The sequence below is a fragment of the Adiantum capillus-veneris genome, chromosome 25 (assembly GCF_014529385.1).
Source record: "Adiantum capillus-veneris isolate H3 chromosome 25, ASM1452938v2, whole genome shotgun sequence".
NCBI lineage: Eukaryota > Viridiplantae > Streptophyta > Polypodiopsida > Polypodiales > Pteridaceae > Adiantum > Adiantum capillus-veneris.
The window spans coordinates 49,447,447-49,458,025 of record NC_140955.1 but is presented as its reverse complement, the minus strand read 5'-3'; the positions used below and the strand labels follow the sequence as shown (position 1 = coordinate 49,458,025).

The window sequence follows — 10,579 nt, the reverse complement described above, 5'->3', positions numbered from 1 at the left end:
CACAAAGCAATAGTTGGCAGCTCGGTTACAGAAAGAACACTGTTCTTGTCAGATACATAAAGAGGATAAAGTGTACCAACTTTAGAACCATGGGCTAAAATAAGATGACCTTTCGCAATACTCCAAGACTGCTGATGAAAAGTGACTTTGTAACCCAAGTCATCAAGACGTCCAACCGGAAAAAAATTCGTGTCAAAGCTGGAACATGACACACATTATGTATGGTAAACCTCACCCCATTTGCCATAACCATAGCAATATCACATATGTCCACAATGTCACAAGAGTAGAGCGTGAAAGCATGTTAACTTGTCATGCTTTTTCATGTCCCGGACAATGCTAGCTAGCACAATTTTGACATATGCTAACTAGTACAATAACTTGAGCTACATCTCCAAGATCTATGACATATGATATATCAATAGAAAGCACTTGAAACAAGGAATCCAAATGTACAACCTCCGACAAATTTTGATATTATTTGTAAAAAATTTACCGGACGTCCAACTTTTCGAAGATGTGCTAACTTGAAACTGGTAACTAGCACAAAAAGCGCGACAGGTAAACATGCTTTCACCCAGCTGTCACCTAGCGTAACAGTGTCAATGGTTTCCTCATATGTAGTAAACCAAAGCATAGACAGATTCACATTCTAGCACTAAAAAGTACACTGACTCAACAAGGTGCAATCTAATAGTAGATATGCATAGCTCATCAAGCTCCTCCCACTGAAACTAAGTCAAATTCATCTCTTCAGTCCGTGTCGCATAAATAATAAGCACATCTTGCATCTGATTCTTCCAAAGCTGAAAATTAGTTCCATCAAACTTGTTTATGTCATAAATGTCACGGTCTTTGCTAGTAGACATGGTGACAAAACTACCAAAAGATTCTGGGAAAATTTCGACAGAGTCTCCTTTGTACTTGGGACTATGTCAACCAAAATACGAGACAAAATGACCAAGTATGTCGCTCACAAAGCATAGAAGAGAGCAATGCCTCTCAAAAGCACACTGTATAGAGACCAATTGAGACGCATAAACAGTCAAATTGACCATAGACCGCCAACTCAGCGTCAAAAGCACCTATACCACTCTATACATATCCTATGGCGAGGCCTCGTAAGGGATGCTCCAGCTACCTGTATCACCGAAGGTATCTCCACATTTGAGAATACCCCAGCTCAATGAAAACCTCACGCTATCGACCCTCAACAACGTAGGTTATGCAACAAAAAACGTATAGCCAAGTCTCAGAAATGGCTATCTTCCGGACCAAGTCTCAGAAATGGCCGGGACTGCCGTACTAGCCAAAATGGCTCCACAAAAGCGTACAATGGCAGTATCCACAAAGACGTACAAGTCTGTCAAGACGCTCAAACAGGCGTCAAAAGCATGTGCTTGCAACTAAACATCCCTGTGGGGAGTCAATTTGCTCTCAAAAGAGCTCAAAAACTGTCAAAAGTGTCAACATATGCATGTACGCATAAACAACTGCTCCCACTGGAACCATAATATCGCAAGCACTAAAACCTGTAGCTTGTACCTGTACCTGTAGTCGAAGAACACAATGCTGTCAAGCTCCCACTCTATATGTGTGTATGAGGCCACTCCAAAAGAGGCTACACACTCTTGAATGAGCCGTGGGCTCTCGTAGATGGAAGAGACTGCAACAAAGGTACCTGTAAAACTGGCTATGGAAGCACTGCAGCACAAATTACCACAAGAGAGCTGAAAATTTCAGCTCCTGAACCGTAGCTCGAATGGGGTTTCTGATGGCTCGAATGGCTCCGAAAGGGGGGTAAAACCGTTGGACACTTGATGGAAACGCTCTCGGGAAGTTGAACTTGCCAATGGCAAAATTGGAATCCTATTTGCACTCTTCAAAGTACGCGCACACGGAAACGATTCCGGGAATGAAACCGCTCTGATACCAGATGATGGGGAGGAGCCGGGAGCACAACAGAAGAAGAATACGCATGCACACACTGGTGTGTGTGTGTGTGTGAGTGTGTGCGTGCGTATTCTTCTTCCGTTGTGCTCCTAGCTCCTCCCCATCACTTTATAAGTTTGTAGCCTGCCTTTGGAGGCCCATGGACATGCAGGTCTAGTTGGCCTTGCCTAGGGACCCTGCCCCCCTTTGGTCCTATCGTTGCCCTTACAATTTCAAATTGGGCATAGTGACATTGGGGGTCTTACTTTTCCCCTTGGAAGTGAATAAACTTGACTTTGAGGTTTGAGAGGAATTGGGCCATGTTTACTTGCCTCTGAGATTATGGCTTGTCTTAAGCTTTGGCTTTGCTTTGCCTTTAAGCGGGTCAAAGAAGTGCAATTGCCCCTTGACTGCTACTCCTACTAATTGAACAAAACCTTGAATAATTTTTCCGAGACTGTTGTCTAAGCTAATTGTTATGGAGTTTTCTCCTTCGTGGGGCTTGTTTCCTTCATTGGTATTAGGGTTTAAATCTTCTCTACTATTTGAATCATAGCCAAATGGGTGGAAATCTAGTCCATTGGTTGATTTCACTCTCGAATGTCCTCTTGGTGGAGGAACAGATCCCATTAGGGCTTCTGTCCTTTCCAGGTCGACTAATTTCTTTTGCTTCTAGTGTGAGACCTAGTAAAGCGTATCTCTCCAACGTTTTGATTTTCCCATCCTTTTATCCATTATGCTCCGTGATGATCCTCTTGCCCTTTCCATGTCAACTAATTCCTTTTTCTTTCTAGTGTGAGACCTAGTAGGGGGTACCCAATTGTTGCAGAAAAAAGGTTAATAAGCGGAATCTCAAGTAGATTCCATTATAGCTGCCAATTGCAGAAGTCGGTGGCTACCAAGAGAATAGGTGAAGAGGCGGTAGCAAAGACGCGTGTAGAGGAGCAGGGCGGGCCACAGGTGTACACGAACGAGCGCACTAAGCTTTTTTTTCGTCTATGCTGCTATGACCAGGACGTGCCCGTGTACGCACGAAGAAGAGCAGCATCTATCGCAAGAGGAGAAGGCTGGCCCTTTTTTTTCGTTGGGGACGTAAGGAAACAACCAGCGAGCCGAGGGTGGTGGGACGGTTAGCCCAGGCTTCTTGGGTTTGGTCGAGGCTGCCAAAGATCGATACCTACAATGTGATGGTAGTTTTTGCTTCCTGTCACACGAGGTAGATTGGTTGCATTGCTGCGATTATTATGGGTGGAAGAATCTGGAAAATATCTAGCTAATATAAAGAGAAACGACCCAGTAGGGAGGCAGTAGAGAGGCACGATCTCTCCAACCTTTTGATTTTCTTATCCTTTCACCCATTATCCATTATGCTCACTGATGATCCTCTTGGAGCTAGTTCACATGAGAGGTTGGTTGGCAACTTGTTGCCAACCAACAACTTGATTTTGTGAGTTCTCATGGAAGGTATCTAAAAACGTGAGAGAGTGGGAGAGATTTCTTTTTTAAGGAAAATGAATGGGAAAAGTAAGTGAGATAATAGAGAGAGAAGTGGAAAAAAAGTTTGTCTTTTCCTCCATTCAATGAAAAACACTTTTTTCTCTTTGTCTTCACTTGTGGTTGCCATCTTGCTCCACCCCTTGGGCATGGAGCCGTTTGGGAACTTGTTGGCAACTTGTTGCCAACTATTTAGTGGAAACACTCCATGTGAAACCAAAAAATTGGCAACATATTGCCAACATTTTGAAAATCAAACCCTCATGAGAACTGGCTCTTGCCCTTTCCATGTCAGCTAATTCCCTTGGCTTTCTAGTGTGAGACCTAGTAAAGCGTATCTCACCAACCTTCTGATTATCCTATCCTTTCATCCATATTTATGCGCCAATGATTATCCTCTTGGCCTGTGAAGACATTTTAGAGCTCCTTGTTCTCTCTTAAATCCTCCTTTTAAGAAGAAAATCCAAAGGATTACCAGCGTTTATGGGCTCACAATAGTGTCTTGGCCTCTACTTCTTGTTGTGCAATAGAAGCTGATTGAACTTGCTCTAGCTTGCTAGACTATAGCGTGTCTTTAGATCTAAGGCATTATCTGGCCTCTTGTTCTTGATAAATTTATCTAAGTATACTTTTGACATCTAATTAAAAATATGATTCTGCCAAGAGGAAAATTTAATTAGTATGTCAGACCCATTTCTGAAAACAATCTATTTGTGGGAATCTACAATAGATTTTGTTTTTTATTGGCGAGGGAAAAGGAGTAGACAGGCAACGTGCGCACCCGTTTTGTTGGGGGTTGGGGGGGGGGGGGGGGGGGGGGGTGATGAGCAGCATCCGAAGGTCCCCGTTTGTCGACAACGAGAGCAAGTTGATGGCTTGCGAGCTGGGGGGGAGGGGGACTTATCTACAAAAAATGAAGGGCAAGGTATATAGTAAGACAAGCATTTGGTTAGAGCAGAGGACTTCCTTCTCATGCATTTGAGTTAGACCCGGGTTGTGGCTGACGGTTTTGTTGCCTGGTGCATTGCTGCAAGTAGATGTTGGATAGAATCTTGGAAGATTCTATCCAATAAAATATGCAAGCTACCAGTAGTATGCAGTATGCTAAATTCAGGAGGAGGCACAAAATCTTTTGAAGACGGTTTATAATCTCATTGTAGTATTCTCTCTCTCTCTCTCTCTCTCTCTCTCTCTCTCTCTCCATCCACGTATGCATGTATTTCTGACTATGTAGAAAATTGCACACATATGAGCACACAAATTATATCCCGTTCCATTCCAGAGTCACATTTACAAAAGTTTTATTATCTTTAATTGTTTTCTGGGCAATCATACCTCTCGATCAAATTTTCCCTAACTGGGTCTTTTGCGCAATATCAGAAGTCTCCAGCTAACTCTTAGGAACATTTTCCTCTCCTTCGTTCTCAACGTCTACTCCTCCTTAATTCTTCCCTGTCCCTTCTCTTTTGGCGACTTTCTCTTGTCCAACATCCTTGACTACACCACCTGCTGCTGCTGCTTCCTGTTCATCACCTTCATATTCACCATCTTCCTCATCTTCATAATCACCTTCCTCATCATCTTCATAATCACCTTCCTCATCTTCATATTTTCTTTTGGCGGCTTGTCCAACATCCTTGACTAGTACACCGCCTGCTGCTTCTTCTTCTTGTTCATAACCTTCCTCATCTTCATAATCACCTTCCTCATCATCTTCGTAATCACCATCCTCATCTTCATATTCTCTTTTGGTGGCTTGTCCAACATCCTTGACTACACCGCCTGCTGCTTCTTCTTCTTGTTCATCACCTTCCTCATCTTCATAATCACCTTCCTCATCATCTTCATAATCACCATCCTCATCTTCATATTCTCTTTTGGTTGCTTGTCCAACATCCTTGACTACACCGCCTGCTGCTTCTTCTTCTTGTTCATCGTCTTCCTCGTCTTCATAATCACCTTCCTCATCATCTTCATAATCACCTTCCTCACCTTCATATTCTCTTTTGGCGGCTTGTCCAATATCCTTGACTACACCACCTGCTGCTTCTTCTTCTTGTTCATCACCTTCCTCATCTTCTTCATAATCACCTTCCTCATCTTCATACTCACCGTCTTCGTCATCACCTTCCTCCTCTTCATCTTCATCATCACCTTCTTCTCCATCACATGCATCGTCACTGCGGTCAATAGTACCTTTTTGGCCTTCTTTGCCTGCCACTGGCGCATTAAGTTTAAGTGAGGACTTCATTATTGGCTGTGAAGCTGGGGCACATGCAGGTGCCTGCTGACATCGGGACACCGGTTGTTGAGGAAGAGGAGTCCTTGGCGCCGCCTGCTGAGCTGGCGTGGTACTGTTGATCTTTTGTTTACCTGCCACGTGGTCATCTACCACTGGCAACGCCTGCTGAGGTGGGGATTTCTTTACTGGCTGTGGAGCTGGGACACGCGGCTGCTGTGGGGACACCGGCTGTTTATAAAGAGGAGTTGCCGGCGCCGCCGGTTGCTGAGCTCGCGAGGCATTGTTGACGTTTTGTTTGAGTGCCACATGGTCAACTAATACAGGCGCAGCTTGAGGTGGGGACTTCCTTGTTAGCTGTGGAGCTATGACACGTCGCGGCAGCTGCTGACATGGGGGCACCGGCTGTTGATGAACAGGAGTCCTTGGCGCCGTCGATTGTTGAGCTGCCGATGCATTGTTGACGTTTTGTTTGACTGCCAGGTGATCAACTAAAACTGGTGCAGTCTGAGGTGGGGACGTCTTTGTTGGCTGTACTGGAGCTGGGACTCGCGGCTGCTTCAGACATGGGGACACCGGCTGTTGATGAAGAGTCGTCCTTGGCGCCGCCGATTGCTGAGCTTGCGGGGCATTGTCGATGCTTTGTTTCACTGCCACATGGTCAACTAATACTCGTGCACCCTGAGGTGGGGACTTCTTTGTTGGCTGTGGCGCTGGGACGCGCGGCTGCTGCTGACCTGCAGACAACGACGGTTGCTGAGCTGGCGGGGCATTGTTGAGGTTTTGTTTGATTGCCATGTTACCAAATGATACTGGCGCAGCCTGAGGTGGGGACTTCTTTGTTGGGTGTGGAGCAGGGACACGTGGCTGCTTCTGACATGCAGACAACGACGGTTGCGGAGAACTGTGCTGCTTGGAAGCTAATGGAGCTGGCGGGGGCTGCTTCACGGTCGAGCTGCGTGCAGGAGGCTGGTGCGGATGGGGACCTAGCTCTGGGCTACTGTGCTGCAGATTAGGAGCTGCTAGCTGTGCTCCTTGAAGGCCATGTGGAGAGCTTCTCTTAGCTGTTTGTTGACTTGGAGACGCTGGCTGGAAGAAGGCTTGCCTGGCTTGCAGGCGCATCGCATCTGCTTGATTCAGTAGACGGCCGAAAGCATGTCCGCGCTCAAAATTTGATGGAGTGGGAGCTGAACTCACTGGCGTGCCTGCTGGCGGGCGGCCATAGCGGGCAATAAAATCTCTACACTCCCGAGCAAGAGCATCTTCCCGTAAATCCTGGGCAAGCGAAGCTAGAGTGGCCGCATGAGTTACAAGCTCAGACTCTTCTGCATTATATGAGCCCATTCTCTGCGCGCTCATGCGACGTAGAAGAGAAAAGGTGCCAAGTGGAGCCATTATTGAATTGGGACGTGGAGTGGTTCCACGTGGGTTAAGCTGCCACTGGAAAGGAGGCGAGCTGGCAGGTGGTCTAATGCGTTGGGTAGACCACTGACTTGGTATAGGCCCACTAGGCATAATGGGCATGCAATATGCATATGGACAGAGTGGAGGTATGTCCTGCTGATGTGGAGCGGCAGGGATTGATGGAGCTGAGATGGCAGGGATTGATGGAGCTGACCTGGCAGGGACTGGTGCTGCTGCTAAAGTGGGCGATGCAATGTCTGGACACGATGCTACTCTCTGTTCGGATGTTGCATTAGCGGCGGTGGCGGTCGAGCGAGGCGGTGTTACATTCAAAAAACAGTCGAAAGAAAACTCCCTCTTAAGCCCAGCAGAGTTCTGCAAAATGACATTTGTTTGTAAGATGGAAATTAAGCACTTTCTCCCTCCACATGATTGCATAAAATGAACACACTTTGGTCGATTGAGCATGCAAAATAAAAATAACAACAAAGCTTGGCTTGCTCAATTGCAAAGCTTGGCTTGGCTTGGTCTGCTTTTGCACTCACCATTGGTGCATCCTGGATGAGAGCTTGGCCTGTGGCCATTATAGGAGGTGCAGGCTGCCTTTGCGGGACCTCCTGCTTGTGTGAAACATCTTGCTTTGCATTTGGAGCAGGAGCAATATTGGCTCGATCTCGATTTTCTGCGAAGAGATGAATGGGAAGAGCGGATAGGCATGCCGAGCTAGGGGCGATGGCGGGAGTAGGCACTGTCAAGCTATATAATTGATCAATTAGGTTCATATTGCTAGAGGCGATGGAGTGAGCACTCTTTCCATGGTTTTCAGACTGAGCATTGCAAAAAATGAACACATGAGCTTGGTAATGAATTTGCTTTGTGTAAAGCAAGAGCAGAGAATATCCTTTGTTTTGGCAATCTACCATAAGATGTTTTGGACAAATTCTCACAATAATTCCCACATTCTGACTTACCTCAACATCATGAGCTTCTGTGAGGGAGGCACCGCATACACGATTGGGGGCAGGGGACCGCCGGCCCGATAGGGGGGCAGGGGACCAATCGTACCTAGCTAGGTATGCGGTGCCTCTCGAGCAGAAGCTCATGATGTTATGCATTGTATGAAAAACACTGAAAAAGGCTCCGTTTTCTTACAAGAGAAAATTTCTAAATCTTCTTGTGTATATACCAAAGTTCATGTGCACTTACCAGACTTGGCTGGCTCAAATCCACTTTTGCAGCTTGTTGGTCAATTGGATTGTTTTGCTGTGCAGATTGAGCATGAGGAATGACATGAAGATCCCCTGCGGAGGGAATTATACCGCCACCGGCGGTGCTGTCCAGGCCGGCCGCTGATCGCGAGCCATCGACTGCAGGAGAATGGGGATGAGAGCTCATGATCTGTCGAGTGCCTTGGATGGTTGAGGCGGAAGTACTATCTGTGAGTTTAAGGCGCTTCGAGGTAGTGTAAGATTGGTCAAGCAGGCTACACTTGCTGGAGGGAACTTCATCCTCGTCCGTAGAAGCAGATGAGCAGCTGCATCGTTCCGCTGTGTGGAAGGAATCATCGTCGCTCATGTTGCAGATTGCTTGTATGCGACTCCAAGTCTCTACGTCGGTGGCGGCGCTCTCTTCTCAAGCTGTTTTGCAGCGTGTGCAGCTTGTGCATGCCTCATGTAGGTTTTCTTCCGAGTCCTAATGGGTAGCCAAAACTCCAATCGCCTGGTCTGCCAGCTAGCCTACGATGGGTATTTGAAACACTGCCAATAAACTAGCCGATTAATTTGTGGAAATTCCCAAAATACCCCTCAAAGTTTCAAAAATCTCATAAATTTCCACCAGTATTTTGTCATAAATTCCCAAAATGCCCTTCAAATTTTCCAAATTTCCCAACATCCCCGTGGTTGTCAGAGTAAATTACTCCAAGAATAAATTTTTTTGTAGCTTTTCATAAGAAGACCGATTGTCTGTGATACAAGATGCTAAAACTACAATAATTCGAGTTGGTTGTGTCGGCTTCTTCGAAGATGAATTGCTTTAGTATTTTTAGACATAATTGCCTTTTTTGCTAGGTAATTTGTGACAAATTATATGCTAAGTACTCAAAAACTGATCTCAATTGTCAAAAAGGAGTAAAGATTAAAAAATATTGAACAATCCAACCAATATAGATACAAGGGGATTTGAGGGATATTTTCAGAATTTCCACAAATTAGAGGGGTATTTGGTAATTCTCCCTAGGTTATATTTAAGTTTCCACGTGGCAAAGTTAATTATTAACTAGAATGCTTCGTTAGTGGTATCTAAATTGAGTTAGTAGGGTAGAGGAGCCAATTTAGAGGCACCCGAGAAGATATTTGTAATTTTTGGGGGATTTTATAAATCTCACCATATTTGAAATGTGAAAATTGCATCGTATTCCTCATAGAAAGACGAACTAGTTAGTACGAAGATTTGTTATTTTACAATTTAAAGTGCACTTTTCAGCAAATCACAATTTGACGTATAAACAATTTTGTCTCTAAATTGGGGGCCTGTGACTTTGGAGAGGCAAAGGGTCGAGGGGAGAGTGAACAGCCACAAACTTTTGTTTATTTAAGGATGTGGTTTGCTACATTATACGTTAGTTGTTTTAAAATTCAATACACCTAAGTAGTACTGAGTTCCCAAAACGTCTTTTTCATTAGTGTTTATAAGAATCACAAAAGATGCTTCTTTAAAAGTTTGGAAGAAAGGTAATTAGGAAGAGAGGGGGGGTTCCCATGGGCATGGCACATCAATGAGACGGATCGAGAGAAGGAAAAGCGATAAAACTTTTTTCCAAGGCAACAATGTTCGGGAAAGATGTGTCTCGGCTTGATATTGTGCCGTTTTTAGTTTCAAAAATGTCGTTTCCTTCTTAAATAACAAGTCTTGAGTTCAAGTCTCCTCGTCGGATAGATCTTTAAGGTCTCTTGGGATAGTTTTATGAGACGATAAAATACTCTTCTTCTTCTCTTGTTCTCTGGTCTTGTGTCCCTGTCCGCTCTCTCCTCTTGTGCCCCTCAGAGGTATTTTGGGAGTATCGAAAATTTGAAGGGCATCTTGGGAATTTATGGTAGTGGGAGGTGTCGGGTCGTGGAGCAAGTGGCTCGAACACACGCGAGCTGGCAATGATGGCACAGGGAAGGGCCAGGTGTGTCAACAACACGTGATGCGACTGGAATGAACGGATGCAACGGATGAGTGATTTTTTCTTTCGTTGACTTTGTCAAGAGGATATTTTAGAAAATTAAATTGTTTTTTGGGTTTTTACGCTATTTTCCTCTATTTTGGTGAAGAATTTTTCCTTTTCCCCTTTTCATCAACCGGCATTTTTGGAATTTAAAATCGCACGATATTAAGGTGACGGATTTTCCCCAGACATTGGAGGTAGTGGAGGGCACCTACGAAGGCGGGTTCGATGACATTTGGAAGAGAGAGAGAGAGAGAGAGAGAGAGAGAGAGAGAGAGAGAGCGAGGCATTCCCACACA

At 45.1% G+C, this 10,579-nt stretch overlaps 1 protein-coding gene across 1 annotated transcript; it reads right to left on the bottom strand.

Moving 5' to 3' along the window:
* Positions 1 to 4,703: 4,703 nt before the first annotated feature.
* Positions 4,704 to 8,661, bottom strand: LOC147424844 (uncharacterized). The gene is made up of 2 exons (XM_086500281.1): positions 8,276 to 8,661; positions 4,704 to 7,444 (listed from the first exon to the last, which is right to left on the bottom strand). Exons 1-2 carry the CDS (start codon positions 8,642 to 8,644, stop codon positions 4,868 to 4,870), a joined length of 2,946 nt encoding a protein of 981 aa, XP_086356407.1. The 5' UTR covers positions 8,645 to 8,661; the 3' UTR covers positions 4,704 to 4,867.
* Between the last annotated feature and the right edge of the window lie 1,918 nt (positions 8,662 to 10,579).

What these genes read in the sequence shown, in the direction of transcription:
- LOC147424844 (XM_086500281.1), bottom strand. Translation starts at nt 8,644, where the DNA reads ATGAGCGACGATGATTCCTTCCACACAGCGGAACGATGCAGCTGCTCA. An exon ending in ATTTGAGCCAGCCAAGTCTG is followed by an intron (nt 7,445 to 8,275) that starts GTAAGTGCACAT and finishes GTCATTTTGCAG; the next exon opens with AACTCTGCTGGGCTTAAGAG.